This window comes from Caloenas nicobarica, chromosome 5, assembly GCF_036013445.1.
Source record: "Caloenas nicobarica isolate bCalNic1 chromosome 5, bCalNic1.hap1, whole genome shotgun sequence".
NCBI lineage: Eukaryota > Metazoa > Chordata > Aves > Columbiformes > Columbidae > Caloenas > Caloenas nicobarica.
The window spans coordinates 10,229,133-10,252,727 of NC_088249.1; the positions used below are offsets into that span (position 1 = coordinate 10,229,133).

The window sequence follows — 23,595 nt, forward strand, 5'->3', positions numbered from 1 at the left end:
AAACACAAGTACACCATCAATCTGAATTTTCAAAAAGTGATTTGAGTAAGCAAATTAAAATCTTTCTTCACAAATTAATGTCCCATAGAAAATTCATGCAATCCAAAATCAAGTATGTGCAAGTCATTTGTGGTGAAACAGCACTGAATAGAATGCTCAAGAGGTACATTAATTATTTAAGAGACAACAAATAACATTACATTGTGGCCTCCTACCTGTACTGTTTAGAGATAAGCCAGGTCTTAAAAACTTTCCTGTTGAGTTTAATATTAGAATGAGTTGAAAAAAATTCAGTGGAAAACATGAATAAAAATATGATATTGTATGTATACAAACCGCTGGATGATCTTTGCCCAAAGTCTTTTCACGGATAGCCAAGGCATCATTCAGGAGATTTGCTGCATCTTTGTATTTGTTCTGGTCTCTAAATTTTAAAGAGTCATAATTAATACTGAGGATTCAGAAAAGAAAGACATAATAAATGCAGCTGACTTCAGTATTGGTCTAAAGATACTAGTACAAAATAAGAGTAATTGAGAATATATTCAGAAATTGGGAAGTAAACACCTGAAGCCTGTAAGTAATTTGCTGGTTGAGGACCAACATGTACTACTTTTACAGTGCTGTCCAATGTATACTTCTATATTATCTATAAGTGGGTAACAAAGACATGCCCCCTCAGTAGACCAAAAAAAAAAGTATCAACAAAGGCATAGGCAAAAATGCAGCAAGTTGTTCGACTTTTAGTATAGGGAGACATTTAAATATTGCAGGACCTTCTTAGAGGGTTTTAATAAAAAACAGGGAATGGGAAAAAATACAACAGTCATAAAATGTTAGTCTGAACATTAACAGATTAAAGCCAAATAATGTTTATTTAACTGGTATTTATCAATGTCAGTATACCAACCTGTACACCAAAGCAAGTATGTTCAACATAGTGGCAACATCAGGATGATCATGACCCGAAGTCTTCTCCAGATCTTCAAGAGCTTGTTTACAGAGAGGAACAGCAACCTCATATCTCCCTTGGGAAGCATACTGAATAACAAGGTTATGAAGGGTCCTTAATCTTGCTGGAATTTCATAGCCACCTTGCTGGGCAGCAGCTGCTGCGCTGCTATGCTGCTGTTGAACTGAAAGAAATCCACAAGATTTCAAATTGTTTAAAAGATGACTGTAACTAAAACATCTAACATTACTGCTCAACGATACAAAATGAGATTCACTGAAATTTCTTAAATAAAAAACATTAGAACGTACTTCACAGCAGTCATGCTGTCTTGAACAGTGACAGTGAAAATACGACCATTTTTTCTTTATAGTCTGTCCAATATTGTGTCAGTATTATTTTACACTCTTATTAGCTCAAAGGGCCACATGTAAGAAACCAATAAAAAAGTAGGAAATTATTTCAGCTCAGCGAATCATTAACAGTTCAAGATTATATCATAACTTCGCATTTACAAATATTGATGTTTCCCTATGGAAGGGAACATTAACATAGAAAGGCCAAATACCTGCAGAAAAGCTCAAAATATTTGTCCTTTTTCCTTTATTCTCCTTTTCTATACACACATTTTTTTTTGTTTCCCTTTGTTTGCTATACCAAGGAATACTTAAAGTTGGCGCATAAAGGATTAGAATACCTTGGATGTCACAAATAACAGTTGCAAGAGAAAAGCCACTGAGTCAAAGCCAGTGTCAACCTTTAGGTTTTACTTACCAACCCTCAGGCTTAGGCACTTATTTTCCAGTAGCTCCTAACCTTTGATTGTTGCAATCCCCATCCTCCCACTCCCTCCAGAAATCTACTACCCCTTTTCTCTACATCTTGGAGATTTCTGGGAAAACTGAGAAAAATATTTCTTACTCATTTTCATTACATTCTAGACAACACACAGGATAAGGGTCTGGCCATGAGCCTGATTTTCTTCTTTCTATTAAGCAAAAAACACTCTTGCAGCAAGTGGGAGCCTTTTAGTGTCAGTGGAATCATACAATTCCAAGCCCACGCCCCCAGTCACTGCCTAACAAAGCACGGAAGCATTTCAGTGTTTTTCCTGGAGGTCAAGGTAATTACCAAAATGTCAACTTTGTCTTTTGTAAAGCAAAAAAGGTAGATGGACTATGCAGGAATATAGATAGCTTTGCCATTCAACTTTCCTACTATGACATTCTGGGGAAGGAAGGATGAGGTCAGGATGGAGTTCATGGTCACCACTAGCCTATTCCGAACTCTCTGAGTCTTCCTTCCATTGCTGGCTATGGACAGCATTACCACACTAGCGGGCATGCGGTGTACCTTGTGCAAGTGCCCATAAAGTTAATTCCAATCTCTGCTGATTACAGAGGTGGGACCCTCCAGACATTTTTTTCTGAAGTAATTTGTCTATTAAGAACCATTATAGTAGCACACTGCATATACACTACATGGTCAATACATTATATAATATCAGATTTACGATCATACGAAAACCACAAGATTTCACTAAGCAAGGCTTATCTTTTAATGGCTTCTTTCAATCACGCTTCCAAGCCTCTACCTCAAACTTCACTGCATATTCATCAGTCCTTCTGACCTGAATATTTATAGAGTGAGCAGAAAAACTAAGGAAGACAACCTTTGCAAAGGACAAAAGATTATATGAGAAAGACTTCACACTAAAACCTGCCCCAAAGTGTTAAATCAGGTCATTAAAAAAGTCATTAACAGAATTCACCATCTGGGCAGACCATCAAAAAGCCTCAGTGCTTCAGAATCTGCCTCAGTCACTTGGAACAAATCTTTTCCATTCTGAGGCCCACAGGAAAGACCGTGAGACCAATTTTCTGAAGCCAGTCCCACGAACTTTACAACAGCTAGTAAACTCTCTTTAAAAACCTAGGCCTCACTTCTATACATATCAATGTACAGACTGTGTATCAATGACTGGTTTCCTTATCCTAGCAGAGGCATTCACCACTCTCGCCGTGTCCCAGAGAACACCAAGTATGGATTCATTTTTGAAAGAGCATCTCTATATCCTGCATTGCAGGAATATACTAGCATTGTAATTTGAAGTGCACTTACTTCCTTGTCCTTGGTCATCTTCATCATTGGGAAATAGGTCATCCAAAGGCTCTTTGGTAGAATCTGTATCCTTATCCTCCTATAGAGCAACCACAAAACCAAACAAATTGATACACTTAATCTAAGGCACAAAGGGATAGTCTGTTTAATTAGCAATGTTAAAGGAACACTGCACATCCAGAACTTAGGAATTGCCAAGAACAACATTTCTCATAGAATTTTAATGAAGGTCTTAAGCTCAAATGTATTTACACACTCAGTCCCAAAACAATACAGGACACCTTCAGAAAAGCCAGGAATAGAAATCAGGTCTCCTAGATTTCAGCCTCAATTTAAGCACACAAGAACACATTTGCTATTCTTACAGAGATATTACACCTAATGAAAGTGAATATAGAATTGGCCAGTGTACTTCTTTAGTCATAAATACAGTTATAGATGAGCAAGGGAGAAGAATAAGGAGATTAATCTCCTCAAGGACAACAGAGTTGCACTAGCAACTTTAGTTCTCTCACTTCAATTTCTGAGTACTCAATTTCTGCATAAATAACAGATTTTGCCATTGTGACCTGTAAGGTTCAGAACCAACCAACCAACCATCAAACCAAAAAAACACAACACAAAACAAACACTACAACACAACACCTGAAAGGGAGTTAATCTCCAATAGTTCCATCTGGAACCACGCTAATTTCTCCACAATCTGTCAGTTTATATTGATTTTAAACATCCAAAGATCATTCTGAATCCCATCATCATGTAAAATAAACAGATCATCCCTCAATCCTGTTTGTTAAATGTGGTGTCTGCACAATATCAATAGTTGAAGTTCTCAGAAATGTTAATCTCCATAAGGATAAAGCCCAGGAATAGAACACATTCCTATTTTTCTTGGTCTCCATCCAACACCTTTTTCCATGTATGAGAAGACGACAGCTGTTGCTGCTGGCATTGAAGTTCAATGGTGGCAAAGTGTGTGCTCTACAAAAACAGCAGATCGATGGGACTAGGGCTCAGGTGGGAAGTTCATAATTTTAAGTGTGCTAATTCCAACCTCATACTGAGTCTATACAACTATTTCCAAGGGCTAACGAGAGAGACTGACCATATGGTTAGTGAAACTATAAAGATGCTTTGCTTACTTTGCCCCCATTTGCCAATTAAACTTCAAATAATGGTGCTATTTAGACCATCTGCAGTTTACAGTTCAACAGTTAGCACACCAAAACCACAATATTCGCTCCTCCTGTCCCTTTTCTAAACAGGCTTCACTGGGAGTGTTCAGCCACAACTACCAACTTGTGAAATAGCACTGAAGAGTTATGCGTGCAACTGACCAAAACAACTCTCACTACTCACAATACGTCAAAAAGGATTTAGCCAAGCAGTCAGTTAAGCGTGACTAAAATGCATACATTTTCAACCATTATGTTGCTGAAATAATTGGTTATGAAAAATCGTTCTTTCCAAGACACAGCTGAGAAGGTCTAAACACGCAAAATGAGATATTTTTTCCACAGTGCCATCTAACTTAAGAAATAAAAGGATAACCAGAAGGGCAAATAATTCAGAAGTCTTTTTAAGTGATAAGTTAATACTGTAAATTAAAATTTTATCAATTTTCTCTCTGAATCTAAGAATCTGTAACACAATGGGTTAGCTAATGTGGCAGCTGCACATCCCGATGAGCTCTCCATAAGGCTGATGGCTCTTTAGCACCTTTTGTGCCCCACTGCGCCTGTCCTCCCCCCTGCACCTTCTGGGTGACAACAGTCACATCACATGCCCCTACCCCGGGTCATGGTGACTCCTCACGTTCATCTCTCTACAGCCGGGGGAGCAGGAGAGGCAGGACCCTCAGTCAACAGACCTCAATGGACCTCAGCCAAGGAGGTGCCCAGGCCCAGAGAAGCTTCTGGACCATGCTCGTAACGACCAGAGCTGGATCCGACCTGGCTGTAAAATGGGGCTTCTGCCAAAGACCCACTATGGGTGGTCTCATGGGAGTAGCGGGTCTGTGAACAGAGCCCTCCCCTGAGATTGGGATGACGTCTCAGGAGACTTTCCACGATTGAGTGCCCTCACCTTCTCCTTGGCAAATGATTATTTTCTTCTGCATATATCCTTGAGTGAGCCCCTGCCCACCTTGGGCAAACGATTATTCTTCTGGGCATCCCTAGTGAAAGAGGCCTCTGGTTGTAGAGATGCACACTGTGGATCATTATCCCTGTGGTCATATGGTAATAATATCCCCAACTGGTAAATTGAACCTGCAGCTTATTAAATGTTGCCAGAGTGCTGAATAATTTTGGATAAACCCTGTTTCTAGTTGGCTTCTCCACAAAACAGTTCTGGTTAGAATAAAGTCTATTTGGAGCTTATTGCCCATCTACACTGATTTCTGGCGTGCCTCCATGACAGCTAAACACAACTGAAAACATGCAGATGATCTCAACATCTGACAGAAGGTCATGAAAGCGGATTCGATAATATCCTATCCTTGCGTAAATTCTCAACAGATATAAAAGCTACACACTGATTTCACTACATGAAAATCAGATATTTTTCTTACAGTCAAAATAAGTCAAGACCCCTATGTACTTAGAATATCTAATACTTCACATTTCCCACTTACTTTAAGTGTTCAATTTAAAGAAGGAAATTTTTGGCTTTAAGTTCAGTTCTTTATATTTTTCTAAGCTAATATGATACTAAACAAGTATTTATGGGTTTTGACCCTCATCTGCGTTTTTTCATCTACAGAGAGTAAAAAACATTTACTCTCTTAAAATGAGAATGAACTGAACTCTCAGAATCTTTCTGCAAACTATGTGACACTGGCACAAAATAAGCATTTTAATGACAAGTTTATGGTAGATACAAATAAAAGCACTTGTATATATAATTTCTTGGTAATTAGGCAGATTACATATCACAGTAAAACTAAGATGCTTTTTACTACACAGCTACTTACTGATGGTGAAATATCATCATCATATTTTTTTAATTGATTCATGAATTCTAGATGTTTCTTCTCTTCCTCCAGCTGAGCAACAGATTGCTCACTTTTCTGCAGTTTCTGTTGTGTATTGGCCAGTTCATCCCGTAGCCACTGATTTTCCTGGCATAGCCGGCGAACCTGAGCACGCAATTTCTGCTTCTCTGATTCCACCGCATTTAAGTGATTTGACAAGGCCATCATTACCTAAAAAGCAAAAGGTGCCACATGACATCCTTCCTCTAGAATGCAGTTCTGTATTTAACATAAAAGCCTTTTATTATTTAAAACCTATGTCAACTGTGAAATCTGGTAAACATTCAGATTTGTCTTCTTTATAATTCAGATCTCACTTGTCCTCTGAACTTTTTTACCATTTGTTCAGCCAGAATTAACCTAGAGGAACCCTGCACTAATGATTGCTTTCCATGATGCTACCAGAAGTCAAATTGTTTTAGAATTCCCTGAAGATTACAGATTATCTTAGATGATGAAAAAAATTGAACTATGATTTAGATTACTGAAATGGAAATCTTTATTCCACTAACATGAAGAGGAGCAGTAATACTTTTCACAAAAATAACCTTAGAACTAATACAAAGTTCTAATTTATCAGACAGAAAAGGATTCATACACATGCTTGGAGTTCATAAAGATGATCACCCCAGTGTAACAATGATACTTCAAAGGGACAATTATATCACTGAGATCTAAATGCGCAACTGAACACACAATTTATATAAACACTTTATATACATAAGCTTGAGTGTGCAGACATTCAATACGTTTGAACAGTCACGTTAAGGACAAAAAATAGAAAAGCCGTAGAAGCAGTCTATTTCTTTTTTTTTTTTTCCTGAAAATAGCAACAGTCTCACTAAAGAGGAGCTCAGTTATGAGCTTCAGGGCTTTAATACTGAATGTGTAATTAATTCTGTAACACAGGGAGACAAGAGTATCTACTTCTATTTAGTACAGCAGTCTTTTTCCTTAACACACAATAATAGCATAAATATCCCAGTATATTGCTAATATTCAGTAACGCGAACGTAAGTCCTTCAAAACTGATCTCTGTTTAATTCAAAACTTCCAATAATACGTCAAATAACGATATTTCATTTATTTTTTTTAACATGAAAAATTCGAAGTCTGAAATGCTTTATTTCCACTGCAATTTTACCTGTGCTTCACTAAGGCCAAGCTCCAGCATTTCCAGTGACTTTCGAATCATGTTTGATTTTTCTTCAACCAGATTAGTTTCATCATCTTTCTTCAAACATTTCAGTGTTTCAAGTAAGCTCTGTAAAATTGAATTGTGTTCATTCTTCAGTGCCTCTAGTCCATTAATCACTTGCTTAGTTTTGGCAATGATTTCATCTTGAGTAAGCTTCTCCAACTTCTCTTCCTTTAAATACACCATTGTGGACATGTTTTCATACATTCTGAAATGGAAGAGTACACCAGTTAACCAAAAAGTAAAAACAAAATAAGCATATCTCTATAACTGAATAAAGCTTTCCTTTAATAAGTCATTAAAACATACAAATTTGAAATGTATTTTCAGAATGTAACAATATTTTTGCACAGCTTCTACAGTGTTTCAAGTCCTGGCTTGAGTGGTCTTTCAAGTTTTCCAGCATCTCTTTCCAGAGTTAATATTAACACTAATTCACAAGCCAAACAACAACTGAAAATAAAAATTTTATTACAATATGACAGAAGAATCAGGTTGCATCTCCAGGATGTGCAAAAGCAAGCAAGGTAGCTGGTGTATGAAAGATATACTATAGTTATTTGCAGAATTACCTTTACAAATATCCACAAACTAGAGCTTGAGGAATTTGAATAAATACCATCCAACCCTCTAAAAGGGTTTATCTGTCAGTCAATCATGAAAAAAAATCTTCCTTTTCCAGTGAGAAGGAAACATCTTCATCCCTTCCCAAGGGCTAAAAAGGCTGTTATCACTACCTATTTTAGCAATAACAACTGCCCCCTGAGATTACTTTAGATTCATTATTGTAACTCTAGAGTTCCATACAGACATTCAATTGCCTACAGGTCTAGATGCAGCTGTTTTTATGAAGTTGCAACAGCTGTCTCATGCTGGAGACAATGCAAGAAACATTTCACTGTGCTATTTTGTCAGCATCTCATGACACGTAAACACCTCTACCAAACGCAAATGAAGACCCAAGAAAGTATAGAAAATCAGATAACCTCATATATGCTCTTAATGAGGTGACAAACAAGTATAACAATGTAAAAATAGAAACAGAAAACACAGAAACCACTTAATCTTTTTTAAATGTAACCAGAAAAATGTTCTATCATTAAAATAAAAAATTGAGGAATTGCTCCTTTATACTTATGATATTTATATCTTCAAGTGTAGCAGTAGTATAAATTGGAATAAGTAGGAAAGATTTTTCAAAAGCAATAACTTATCCTGTCTAGATGAAGACACTTGGGGAAGCTTTGATAAACTAACATTTAAAATGAATTAGTTAAACTGTATTAAAACTTTGTACAGAAACAAGTCTAGTTTTAGAAGAAAACAAAAAAAATTACAACCACTTAACATGCATATATGCACCACTTCATGGCAACATCCAAAGCATCTGCTCTTGTATTACATTAAAAAAAAAAAGGTTGCTCTTTCTGTTTATATACAGTCAAATTAACACCTCTGTTACGATCTCCTGCAACATGATAGGTAACAGTCATAGCCATTTGTCACAAAAGAGCTGCGCACTACACTGTTTTATAATAATCTGTTGTATGAAAACGTAGATAATTTGGGGAAGCGGTGAATCTGGTTTTACCACAGTTTAACACAAGCACTTCATATTCACAAATATATGTAATACAGAGCGTATACATCGGGTAAAACATCTAATCTAGCATGGCATAAGAAATCAACTCACCAAAACCTGATAAGCCAAATGATACTTACACATTTCCCATTTATAACCTCAGAACTATTACCCAGAATGCTTAAATGACATTTTAAAAGCACATATCCTCTAAAATTGTGTATAAAACTGAACTGCAATTTAGTGTAAGCCATATTTGTAACTAAATGCTTCTAACATGCACAATCATATAAGAAATTGTTATGGATGATGCTAACTTCAGCACACAGCTCAACTCTAACTATTGTTGGCATGCTTTCAGGCATTCAAATCACAATTTCCATCCTGAATGCAAAGAACTAAACCTTTGATCATAAGCAAATAAAACCAGCAGAGGACATATAATAAATACAGACTTCCATTTTGTATTAGAGAAGTTCTGAGAAATATGATTTTCACATACCTAGTTTTTCTACAACATTCCAAAATAAGTATGTGATCATTTCTCTGTCTTATGTAAACAGGGGGAGCAATTCCTTCTGTGCCCTTCAATATGTTGCAGTCACTCTACACCAAAGATGGAAAGCCTGTATGTATGTAATGCATTTAAAGATGTTGCTTAAAAGAAATTGCACATTTTAACCATCACAGGAGAATGAATTATACGACGAATACAGACAAAACAACAGCCATTCACCAAGAATGTAATACCAAAACTACACTAGGCCTTGCAATGGTCATGGCTTCACGCAAAAAGAATGAAGTAGCCTGGGAAGTACCTATCCGACAGATGAAATCCAGGCACATCTATGTGCACAATTACATCTAAGGTGTGAAAAGGACACTGATTTGTTACTACAAGGAAAAAGGGTTGTCAGGTGAACACAGTAAATTGGAATTCAGGAAGGCTAGGGCAGCACAGCAGCTTCTGAAGAAAGGAAAAGCAGGTTTAAACGCAATGAGGCAAACCCATACTTAAAGCCCATCACAGCAGCAGACCTGCTTTACAAATACACACTTCTTGTCTCAATCCGGCATCCCAGATTTTTAACCCATCTCATTCTAACCCAGATGTAGCTATGAGCTTTCACTGCCCCAGAGCTACCAGTGCAAGCAACTGTACTGGAGCTGGTGTCAAGTCAAAAAGCAATTGGAGACACAGATGGTTTGAAGGTCCATACGGCTGGGAGAGGGATTCTCAAGTCTCCTCTAGTGAAAATTGTTAGAATCCTCATCTGTCCTACCGACAGGAAGTGAATAAATCTTTCTGCATAGGTTTTGTAGGGTGTCTGTTTAAATTGTCTCTGCATAAAACACCACAGAAAATTTGGACAATGCTCAGAGTTTTATAGATTTGCTTGGAAGAAACATTTAGAAAATGAGAGCATAACAAACATGTAATTTATCATGATATCATCTCCGATTATTTGTAGGAGTAATATTATTAAGTAAACATCTAATATATTCTAAGATTAGTGTGGAGGTGTGGTGCTACTTCCATATTTTTTTTTAAAAAAGAGCATTACCTATTCATCAAACAAGACCAGATCTGAATACATAATCATACAACTAGTTTTGCACACCCTAAAGCAGCAAACCCCACACAGGAAGCAAAAAAGTTAAGTTTGTATGCAGGAAGCAGACACGGATGTATAAAGAGGAAGAGACAAAACCTACCATGCCCTTCTATTGTCACTTTTCAAAAATGTTAATTCTTTCTTCCTCTATTTTTTCCCTACAGAAAAAAAAAGGGGGCACAGTCAAAGGTTTAAGTTCCTGTCAGTTTTATCCTCTATCCACCGCACTGCAAATTTTACCTGTCATAGGGCAGGAGTGCTAGATTCAAACACTAATTTTTCAATTCAGTGTACAACTGAAAACAACAAAAAAAATTAAGATGCAAAAAGTTTTAGTTGGACAACAGAATTTTGGACTACGGAAAAAAATATGCAAGGCAGCCAGAGTTATGGACTAGCCAGCTGGCTTAAGCAATTTATGTATTGTATTAAATATGTGGCTGTGTAGATCTTGAGTATTGCCTTGCTGGTTTATCTGTTACAACACAGACTATGCTAAAGAAAAGCCACTTAACGGTTTCCAAAACTTAAAAAAAACCTCAACAAACCAAAACAAAAAAAAAAAAAAAACAAAAAAAAACCAAACCAAAACAAATCAAACAAAACACAAAAAAAAAAAACAAACAAAAAAAAACCACAAAAAAATCCAAACAAACAAACAAACAACCATAACCAAGCAATTTTCTTCAAACACACAAAAACTAATAAAACTAATGACAGATCAAAATAAAAGGCCCAACGATGAAACCTACTAAAAGAGGGTTTTACAGAATTTTATAAAATGAAATCAAATGAAAGAAATGGATTGAGAATAGCAAGAATCTGAAGCAAAGAAAGCATAATGAAAATAGAGTCAAGCCACCAAGCCTACCATCTTTCAGTCATGTAACCGCTGGGATAACCTCAGCATATACAAATGACTTAAGTGGATGTATCTTTAATCAGTTTAAGTATTTTGTTATCCATAAAACTTTCAAACCAATTGCACTAATAAACGCTGACATCAAAATTTGTGACTAAATTATCTTCTAGATGTACACACATCAGAGCTACCTACTTAAGCTCTTCAACTCATATGTAAATAGCTCTTAAACATAAATAGCTTGCTTTTCATACTCAGCTATTATAATTTAAAAAAAAAAAAAAGAGTCATTTATCTGCAGATCACCTCAAAAAATTCTTGAACCAAAACACATAATCATATGATTCCTTCTTTGCATAGGAAAACATATCAAGGAAAAACATTTTTCTAAGAAACCCACAAGATTTTTTTTTTCCTTGACTAAAGATCAGCATGAATCCTAAAGACAAATAGGTAAGTTTTCATTTTTTATTTTTATTTCCTTGTTATGTATCCCTATGAATCCCCTTTCTCAGCCTTGATATTTTCATCATTTAATAGTCAGGCTTCAACTACTAAAAGCTTGGAAGATAATTTTTTAAATTTATCTAGTGCCTGATAGTTGTTGTTTTAAAATACAATTTAGACAAACAAACAAAACCACACATGCTGTGACAAGTGGCATTCTCCCTAAATGTTCTCCTCTGAATATACAGATAGCAGGCAGGATAGCTGAAAATTATAGAATAACATGTTTGCATACAAGAAAGAGTAAATCATCTTCCTAGCAGCAAAAGCTACAACAAGAGCAGCCCGAGCCACACCTATGGGCCCTGTCATCTACAGGCACTGCAATTCACAAAGATACAGCACATACTAATTTGAGCTTTTTGTATTTCCAATATGTACGTATCAGTTCCCTGTTTCATAACAATAATCAGTCTGTTCAGGGCTTTTAACCCTACTCTCACTCTTAGTTTCTCCTTAATTAAATGGCAAGGCTCAGTGTCCTACATCTGGCATACGCTTGTTTTACTTGCTATCAGCTGCAAATTACAAGTCATTAATTCCCTGCTCAGCCCAAGAACACATCTCATTACATCACAGAATGCCCCATCTTGAAATACTACCAGCTGCTTTAACTGCTGCCCTTCATGATGTGGAAAATTGCCTCCGCAAACACTCCTCAAAACATCACAGGCCTTCCAAGCACAAAAAGAAAATCACTAATGGCAAGAGACTGAAAGAGTCTGCAGAGGGACACAAGTCCTATGTGAAACATTACCTTAACTGCACCCCTTGCTCAGCAACACACACCCGTCAGAAATGGCAAGGTTGAATCATCTGCAGACATCTTTCATATCCTTAGAAAGGTATTTGTAAAAGGACGTCGATAAGAAACACTCTAGTTTGACTATATGGTTTTGAATATGTTATGGTTTACAGTCAGATATCTCCAAGCCTGAAAGAACAATGGTTACTTATATATGTATTTTTTTTAACCTAAGATGAGAATTTCTCTCTCTTTGTGAGGTTATTTCTGCTGTCACAAATCATATTCCCATACACAAGGAAAGTTATAATCTTTCTCTTTTCGTTTGACTTGCCTTCCTTTTACCTAAAATTATCCCTTACACTCAGGAAATTTATTTCACTATACTCATCTCTAACCCCACAAAAGAAACACAGCAGCCTTTTCCCTCCTGACATATCCAGCTGAACTGCCAATGCTATCACTCTTTTCATCATACTGTATTTGAATCCACATATGAGCCTCTACAGAACAGAAAATGTTGAGCTGCACCTGCAAACAGCATCCTGTTGGAGGTCAGACTACAGGTCCGCTCACTGACCCAGTTCTATAAACAGAATACTGCTGCGCTTCTGTACTGCCTCGGGTTTTCAAATACGCGATCTCAGAAAGCAGCTTCACCATTTAGCACACAGGTGCACAAGCTACCTTAAAAATAACTTAGTGAGAACAATGTACTGGAGATCATAAATCACTGACCAGAAGCAGGTAAGAAGATGGACTTGCCCAGTCCTTCAAAACACACAACCTTTTTGGAAAAAAAAATAAACCCTTGGAGTCATTTTTTCTATCAACTTCTAGCTACTAAGCACCTGAATTTAAAAAAAACCTTACCATGCTTCTAACAGTCTTCAACTCGGAGCTAACCCTGAATGCTGAAGTCTGCTCTTCCACTTCATTTAAAATTAAAGTATGCAAGGTAAATACTATAAATAATACATTTGTAGTCCTTTAATATCAAGGGCACGTATCCTAATAAAAGCTCAGAATCACATTCGTTATGTGACCTACAACTTCAACATCACAAGACATCTGTGTTGGTAAGCAAACTGGATAAACACTCATCTTCTGTAAAGGTTCAGTATTTACAAAGGTAAAGCCACAAATTTCTGAAGAAATGCACAATAAGCATAGAACAGCTCGACTACAAAGTGTAAAACACAAAAAAAACTTGAATACTGGCAGAGATGGACTAACATGGCTGTTGCTTTTCTATTCAGACTGCCAGGTGCAGCCTGTTACCCACACTACATCAGTGGGAAGAGGCTGGACGGCCACATGTTCTACCCCTGCATCACAACAGCATCCATCTCCAAAAAACACCATGCCAAACCCTAGGCAACCTCAACTGGTATCAATTAGCCCATACACTGCATCAAACTATGTTTAAGTGAAGACGATTATGTACTTGTTTAGCTGAAGAACACAGCCACTGCACGTGTGACTTGATAAATCTTGGAATCTTTTAATGTCATAGCCTGCTGTAAGAAAAATATCATACCTTTCAGGGGAAATCTTTGGATTATTTGGAAGATTAAAAAAATATTAAGGAGAAAAGTGGGCTAACAAACTATGTTTTATAATAAGAGATGATAGCAAAAATAGCTCCTATAAAACCTGTAGTAAGGGTGATGCTGAAAATTCTCTTTGACACAGAACAAGTTATGAAGATTTGTGCTGCTGTAGAGTCCTTTTATTTAGATTTCTATAACACGCTACACATACTGTTTCTTAGCAATCTAATCTGCATTCTTATAACAATCTTAACACTATTTTAAAATAAATACTTTTGCACATTTCAAGGATAAGTGACAAAAAACCTTCAGAGTAATTTCAGCCTTCAGCCTTCCTTCATTTGTAGCAAGCAAAACACTTTCATTAAAATCATGACCTCCTGCTGAAACAGTTAATTCAGTAAAAATTCCTTATACAGTATAAAAGTATTCAGAGGCATAAAAGCATCCTGTAACTACACAGATCATTCTTCCTTTTAAAGAAAAGGTTATTATGGTGTCAATCCCTTGACATTACTCCATTGCACAAACACTAGCTATGAGCTCGTGTTTCAATTATCACCATACAATCAAATCTGTATCTTCTTAACTGCAGACAATCCAGATGACCTGCCAATCTATTTCCAAAATCTCTTTTAGATTCAATCGTATCCGGAATTACATAGTGCTGCAGACCGTGGCCAAATCCCACCTTGCTCCTCCTGCTCACATGCTGCAGCAGATAGAGACCCTCAGACAACACGGCTGCCCCTCCCTGCCCCAGTACTATGCCTACCCCCATTATTTGTGTAAAAGCAAACAAGGGAAAGTATCCTCTTTCTGGCATATCTCACACACTACACTTTACCTTTCTGAAGTACTAAAAATAGATAGCAGTTAAAACACAGAATAGTGACATATCCTAAAATCACAATGGATTATTCTTCCTCTGAAAAGTGGCACCTGTTTAGATCCTACAATCAGTCTGCACGTATCATAAGGAAGTTAAGCGAAAAATGCATTCTTTGTATACGTTCCCAATCCCTTCTAACATCTCAGGTTTCAAATGAAGCTGGACGGAAAAAAGATCATTCTGTGCATTTGTTATCACATCAAAGATTACTCTTTGTCAAAGCCAAAGCAAGTGCAAGAGAAATCTGACAGGCATGTGTCTAAGGCGGTTTAGTAGACCCAGTCAGGAGCCCAGAGGAACTACACTAAAAGCTGTTCTTTCAAGAGGGTACACGCCTGCTAACTCTGTTAATCAAGGTTACTATTATCTGTTGCAGATTAGTCGTACATACCTTCCTTACTCTAAATCTGAAACAACATACTTACTCAATATCCTCAGACCTGTGGCAAGATCAAAACCACATTTTTTTCCAGAATAATAAAACCGAATACAAAAACCTGTCCTGCTGTTTGGCAGTCTTGGGCAAAGAGCTCTAATGCCAATTTGTTAATTTTAGTTACGCCCATGCAATTTCTGCAGACAGACTGCGAAACTCAAAATCTCCTACCCTTTGGAGCCAGGGAATTGTCTCTTTTTTGTACTACTGCTGTTTCAACAGTAAACAGTGTCTGTTGATGTTCTTCAAAGCCGGTGCTTCCTTAGTTTCTTGTGAGCATGAATAAACACTTCCAAGCTACACCAATAGACCTCAAGAGAGCAGAGCGTTTTGCCTATTCAATAAAACGCTGACACAACATTCCAGCCTGGGCCACACAGGATTTGTGTCGTGCTTATGACCACACAGCCCACCTCACTGGATCATTTTAGCAAAATGATCATGACTCTATTAAGAGTAGTTACATAAAGACAGAATAAACATAAATAAGTGCATCAGAAGTTGAATAATTTAAAAAGTCATTCTATTTACCCTTAGTTATTAAAAAAGCTTGCCACAAGAATCAAAGATACATCAAGAAAAATCAAGGGTAATTATTCCAAAAAAATTGTATTGTAGTTTAGTATTTTGTAGTTACAAAGACATGTTTCATAAATTACCTACCTTAAACAGACTGAAAGGAAATTTTGGCTGTATTTTTAAAGGAATACCGTCAAGACAGTTTGAGTTACAAATCCATCATCATTATCAAATTCCAGTTTTTACCCTAATATTCCAAGAATCTACATTTATTTCTGTGTGGAAATGGCACTAGGCTCTTCATGGACCTGTCAACCTGTGCAACCGTGTCGTCAGTGCATCTTGAGAAGACATTTTTAACAGATTGATTCTAGCTGGTGAGTGTCTCCGAGACTGGGACAGAGAGGGCCAGCAACATGAAAGTGTTTTCAAAGTTACTTGTCTTGCAATTTCAAGCTATCAATAGTGTAGACAAAACATTTTTTGAGCTTGACTCTAGTTCTTTCACTTTGCATTGTTATTTTTGGACAAGAACTACTTTATTGACTAATCAAAGTAAGCACCCGTTTATGTTATCTATTCATCTTAACTTTAAATAGCACTTAGGTAAAAGCGCAGGAATGTTTCCATCAAATCAGACTTCCATAATACATTAAAAAACGCATCAGCTTCCACTTACTAACATCAGGCCATAATCTTAACCAAATCTACTTTTTATGGCATATCTATAACCATTAAAAATATGCATGCAGGAAGGGCAGAGAAGGCCACATCTTGCTTCATATTAATGGATCTACATGGGAAGTTTTGCTGACAATTTGCTGTGAGTACAGACTATGTTGCTCTTACACATTTGAGGACACTGAAGAGAAGGGTTATTTGAACCAAAATGAGAAAATTGGCAATTTCTTCTGCAGACATAAAAGGATTATCCACTAATATTGCTTCAGCACACACTAGCCTTTAGGTTTAACAAATTCTTAAATCTATTTTTGAAACTATCTAATAGTTTACATTAAGATGCATAAACTGTACAGACTCTCCCTTCAAGCTTCAGAGAAAATTACCTCCCTTCACTTATCCTTCTATTAAAAAAGAAACAAACATACAAACTCAAAAAACAACCAACCTAATTCTTCCAAAATAACTACATAGAGTTGCACAATTGTTCAGATAATTGTTCTACCCCATTCAATATTACATAAAAATTGATACTTTCCATGGTAAATACCAATTATCAAAGAGACTAATGGTTTTTTACACCTTACAAATTTCATTTCATAGAAAGCATAGCAAATGATGCAATCATCTAGAAAAACAACCTCCTATCTTTCACTGTTTCTTACCTACTACAGCAGAGAGCTGATTTTGCTGTAAGGTTGGAAATAATTCCCTTGTTAAGTACTTCATAATCTACAGGGCTTACTCAAATGGTCTGAACTCCACTGGGCCAGGAGGTATGAAGCAGTACAGCAAGCCCTAGCCCAGCATTTGACAAAGGCACCTTAACATTCTGTGCACTCACACCTGAGGATCAAACCACAGTTTTAGCCCCCTCTCCAGTGATCTGTCACATTCACGATTTATCTGAGCTGGTGCTGTGCACTGGGTGCTCCTTTGGGACCCCTTGAAATACTGGCTGTGGTAACAACACTGGCGTGACGGTTCCCACCATCCTGCTGCAGTGCGCCACTCTTCTGAGGGGCTGACACAGAACAAGAGCACACGTTAACTGGAAAATAGACACAAAAGAAGTTAAAAGTTACATTTTTAATACTATTTTTTAAACCATCTCACTTGGATAAATCTGGTTTGAAAGCATCTTGCTACTGAGGATGGCAGAACAACCACTTTGTAAAACAACTGTGCCATTAAAACCAACATATCATGCACTTGCAAGTATTGCTCCATGTGCAGACTACAGGCTGCGAAAGAGGAAAAGAGAAAAGAAAAAAAAAAAAAAGCGTCAGCAAGCATATTTCCAGGCCATTTGTTGAGACAACTGAGTGGGGATCCAGATTCAGTGGCCATACAAACTACAAGCAGGCACCCTGTAATTCAAACCCCACTGACTTGCTTTCAAAAATACACTGTGCATCTTTGCTCTCTACCTGCATTCTGCACAAACTCCAACCTTAGAAATTTTTTCTAAGCTAAACAATGTATTCTAACAGCTATATTTTATGTCTGCCCTAAAATTCAACATGCAGCATATAATCTGAATTTTAAAATACTGTGAAATTGATACTAACTGAATAAGGAAGATTTAAAAGCAGAGTAATTCGAATCCTTAATCTGCCTTTATCTCTTTTCTGAACAATTGAAAGGAGATACAATTAAGTAACAGCAAATTACTGGGACACTGGGTCAAAGTCACCCTGTGGTGCCTCCTGCCTTTTCAAAAGATATAGGATTGATAACAGATCTCTGAAAAATGAGGATATCTTGCTAAGACATCTATCAGTACCATAACAAAACATTACCTGCCACCTCTGCACTATTTCTCAAGCCCCCAGGAACGTCTACTAAGCACCAGCACTCTGCGTTCCAGAAGACTCCCAGACCAGAACCCTATGGAGTAGTTTTATCTCATCCTCTCTGATCAATGTAATTCTGCCTTGCGGAAGGCATAGTGATCAGGTTTGCACACCAAACCTTCACAATATAGACCACTCCTCAAAATCAATTTATCTTCCTCAGGATTCATTCATTCATACCTCCAGGTCACTACCATGTGTGCTGGCATACTGCTGAACATCACCATCACTCTGTACTCCATGACCTCTATATTTCAGCACAGCAATATTCATTATACTGAATGCAACTGGGCTACATCCAGGGAAATGGTAAATCCAAACAACAGTACATTCTGATACCTTCCATGTATTACTGCTTTCTATGTACAGAGGAATTTAGAGACAGAAATGGCCATCGAATCATCTGGTCTGGCTTCCTGCAAACACAAGACCATGAACATTCACTCACTAAGGCTGTGGTTAGAGATAATAACCTGGTGATGCTCCTTATGGAGCCATACATTGTACTCACACCCTCCGTTATGACAGCACAAGCACTCCTGTCCATAATAAATCAAACTAAAAATATGCACCTTTTACTGGATTATTTTTCAGTCACAGGTGAGGGGATAGAAAAGGAAAAGGTCCAGGACACAAAGACAGCCAAAACAGACCCATTTCACCATGCTGCCATGCAGCAAACTGTGTTAGCAGAATGAGAACATGGAACATGTGGTAGAAGCATGACACTACATAAACCAGCACTGAGACTGCAGAAAAGTTCAACTATATGCTTAGAGATTGATTAGATATTCCCATTCTGTCAGCAGAAACATTTTAGGAGGTTGCTGTCCTCCTCCTCTCTCAAATCTGTCACCTCCAACCTTCTCCTTCTAAACACACTAAATATGATGGGTGGATGGTGGGGCAGGGAGGAACACCCAGTGTAAGCACAGGAACAAATGAAATGTTAAAGGTGAGGGTACAGTAAAATCCACTTGTGGTGAATAGAAGAGGGATGAGGGAGTAACAGCATCTCTGTGCAATAGAAGCTGCTCAAACTGGAAGAGAAAGATACAGCTGTGACTTTCCTACGCTATTTGATAAAGGTACCTCCATAAAAGCACTCAAACACAATATTCAGGAAAAAAAAAAAAAGCCAGAACCACCCCCAACACAGAACCCCTCTTCTCCCCTGCTAGGCGGTAAAGCTGTATGACAGGCTTTGCAAATCATTCACCTACTGTCAGCTGGAGGAGCAAACTCAAGACATATTGCAGGAATGCAGATACTGCCATCCCTTAACAAGTTTAAAACCACCACACTCTACACTGTGGAATGGCACACATGTACAAACTGTAGCACATTGCAAGTAATCTTAATTTTTTTGTCAACATTTAACTACTTGTGCTGTATCCAGGCAAAGCACAATATTATAACACTATAAAATATTAGTAGTAATATGCTGCCAAAAGGGATAGCAGCAGAGGATTTAAGAAACGGTTTATGAATATAACATCAGTGTTTGTATGTAACGCAAAACACTAAGCATTAAGATACACAGTTATCTGATAATTCCAAAAAGCATAAGCATTGTCCTTTAAAAGGACTGATTTTTAGATACAACTTTGTTTCCTGAAATATATATAAACCACAGAGTATAAGAAAAGCACATTTAAGCAGTACCAAAAAGTTCAGCTTTACATCAGATATTTCTTGACCTTCTGAATGTTAATTAGTGCAAAGTTAACTTTTCAAAAGGTTTTCTGGGGTGCATACAAATAAATACAGGGTTATCATCCCACAGTAAGTAGAGTATAATTAGCCACCACCCCAACCCTCCTGATACTTAAGGAAGCCAGCACTCCTGAGTAGATTGGTTACATCCTTGGCTCTATTCACTTTAAAGTTTAATAATATTAGCTATAGTTCTGACATAATCCCAGAAACACAATCTTAATACATTGAATAGGTTTTATGGCACGTATTTACAAAAGAACCAAAATAGGAAACTGCCTCCTTTTAAGTCTACCTGCAAAAGATATTTTACTGCTTTTACATATAAGCAAGACTTGATATTGAGAAACATTTAAGTAGACAGAGGGAAAGCGTATTTGGAATAGAAGATTACATGATCTCATGCTTCCTAATTTTGAGCAAGAAAGATGACCAATAATAATTATTTGACAAAATAAATTCATTTTAATTCTATATGCATATCAAAGCACAGCTGCTAGAGTAAATATTGTTTCCGACTGCATTACAGAGAGTTAAATAGCAGAGTCCATAGGACATAAGCTGGATTGAAAGAAACAGTGATTAAATCAACACACAGATACTATTACTTGCATCTGTTTTCATAGCTGACTGAATCAGAAGAAACTATCAAGTATCAGAGACTTATTTTCTTTATATATTAGAAAAAATTAGCATATCTAGTGTTAACTGTGCTTTAGTGTTCACCCTCTGAGAACAACTCCTTTGTTCACATTCCCAAATATATTTTGGGCACTGGAAGCATGCATCCTCAGTCCTCATGCCTGCCTTATTCACTGTGGTCTGTCATTAAACAAATTAATTGTCTAGCACAAAAGTACAGTGCCCAATGCCTGCAAAACACCTCACACAAAAACCCTATGAAAATAATTCCTCCTTCACTGAAGGTATCTGTAATTCTGGTTCTGACCCTCTAATAAAGTGCCCCATTTAAGTCCCATAAAACGAAGACAACAAAAGCATCTCAGCAAATCTAAGCCAGCATAAGTGCACCTTTTTCTGGTTGGGCATTTATTGATTAAGTAATGTTTCGAAGGAACCACACTTATTTCTACAGCCCAGTTTCAGAAAGCTAAATGTTTCACTAAAGAAATTACTTGGATAGCCTCAATACCTCAAAAATATCTGAAGCTGACTGTGACTCAGAATATTACAACCAGTTCTTTTTTGAAGTCAAAAAAAGTTTCTTTTTAGAATGAACAGTCTATCTTTAACTGCTACTTGGTTTTCATGAAGCATCTATTAGACATTACAGGTGTCAAGTTTTCGGGTTTTTTTTAAATAGAGTTAACATTCAAAGTAAACATTTTCATAAACTTTGGTCAAGATAAATATGATGTTGTTATACAGCAATTAAAAATACTTTGAAAACAAAATGCTATGCAGGCTGAATTAAGAGAGAAGCCTGTAACTAGCCACTTCATTGCAATGATGATGGAACTGGTCCATTTTTACAGTAGTTGTGTCATACCGACCATCACCCAGGAGGCAGACAGATGACAAGAGATGTTTATCTAAACAGGCCTAGCATGTTTGTGCCCCATCACTGTCTGCTATTATGCCCTTCAACATTAAATGCAGAAGTATATTTTGCTTACTTATGAATTTACCTGAATTTCCTTATTTTCCACTCCTCTTATAAAAACATTATTTTAACAAGTATTTGTACAACTAATTAAGTTTTAAAATAATCATGAACTATGCATCTGAAGAGATGCTATTAATCTCAGAATAAATCCTATTGCATGGCTGCCAGAGAAGCCAAACAGAGGAAGAGGTGAAAGAGTAATTGCACAAGCCCACGTCTCAAGAGAAATAGGAGCTGCATTAGATGGGCTCAGAACTAAATAAGAGGCTACAATATTTCCACAAACTCCCAATTAAATAAGAGACATATGAAGGTATGTATGTATACACAAACAGATACACGTATATAGATATACTGCAAAACAGCAGCACACAAGTAAGGGTTTCCTGACATTAGCATGGCAAGTTCTTCATAAAGAGGAAGCAGCAATTGCTCTCATACCTGAAGTGTCTATCCAGTATTATTTTGATTCTTGTATGTCAAAAAGATTCAGATCATATTCTGGACTCCTACAAACTTGATTTGCAATTTTGTATGCAATTCCTCGTCTGTCAAACACAGACCATTTTAAAAATCAGTTTCCATTAATAAGGCACTGTTAGCATATTACAGTAATTTGATAAGCAATAAATGAGGCTATTTCACAAGACCTTTGGGGGTTAACTTTATTGTCTTTTCTTAAATTACATAAAATAGCATGTTTTCTCTGATTAGAAGGTGAAGGGAATCTAAGCTCGAATTGCTGTTGGAATTTCTCATTACTGGATTCCATCATCCTCCTTTGGAAGCAGAAAGGTTGCCAAACTTTAACTGCAACATGATGCAGAAGTGATACTGCATCATTGTGTGAGTTTCAGGAACTGACAAATCCCCTGCATTTACCCACATGGTTCTGCATTATATAAAATGCATATTTAAATGGAACTGTTAAGAGTTCTCCATATCTGTTGTTAATTTCACAAAAAGGTTCTCTTAAACCATGTCTTCACAAAAATAATTGTTCAAGTGACTCACAAAATACAAGGTCTTCTGCTCAGAATCACCAGATGGATCAGCTTTCTCTCTGTTGCCAGTAAATGCTGAATGTGTTACTTTCAATTGTATCCGTAATCCTAGGGTTATAACATCCCCTATCACGTTTCGCTGAAGCTTTGGAATTCATAATCAATTAAAATAAAGCTATTTTCCAAAAGAGTTTGAAATCAGTTGTGCATTTAAAAATGTGCTGGTTTTAGTTGGGGGGGGGTGGGTAGTGTTTTAATTAAAATGCTAAGCTGTCTAAATCTCGAAGGTTCCTTTTTAGCTTCCCTTTGGGCATAAATTTCCTACTTAAGTGAAGTGCAAATACAGAAGTGGAAGTGAGAAAGATAATTTCTTCCCATAGTAATTGTTACTAAACCCTCTGCCAATTGCGATAATGCTACATTTTAATAGTCTTCATTTTATGTATTTTTATGTGTAACTGTAAAAGTGTTTAATATCATGAATGACATTTGCTCACCATTTGGCTGTTCCAAGCAAACTACAAAAACAAACTTTCACTTTTTTCTAGCTGTTTTTATTTTCTGATTCTGTATTCTGATTCCACGAGCAGAACTGCTGCTGCTTTTAAATCACATACAGTAATGGAAATCATTAACGGGCGGGTGGGGGGAAAAAGAGAGTAAGAGCACCATTATCGATTTAGTAGCCTTCAAA

The 23,595-nt window shown here is 36.9% G+C and overlaps 1 protein-coding gene across 6 annotated transcripts in view; it reads right to left on the reverse strand.

Moving 5' to 3' along the window:
- KLC1 (kinesin light chain 1) overlaps window positions 1-23,595 on the reverse strand; it is a 42,373-nt gene that overhangs the window by 17,464 nt on the left and 1,314 nt on the right. For 5 of the 6 annotated variants that reach the window (XM_065635218.1, XM_065635215.1, XM_065635216.1 and 2 more), the window contains exons 2-6: window positions 7,252-7,513; window positions 6,048-6,278; window positions 3,074-3,152; window positions 911-1,136; window positions 337-424 (exon numbers count right to left, since the gene is read on the reverse strand). In XM_065635218.1, the coding sequence (XP_065491290.1) occupies window positions 337-424; window positions 911-1,136; window positions 3,074-3,152; window positions 6,048-6,278; window positions 7,252-7,512 (885 nt within the window). In that variant the 5' untranslated portion in view covers window position 7,513. Of the gene's footprint in view, window positions 1-336; window positions 425-910; window positions 1,137-3,073; window positions 3,153-6,047; window positions 6,279-7,251; window positions 7,514-9,389; window positions 9,438-23,595 lie in introns of those variants that run through there. The other variant, XM_065635214.1, reaches the window with a different exon arrangement.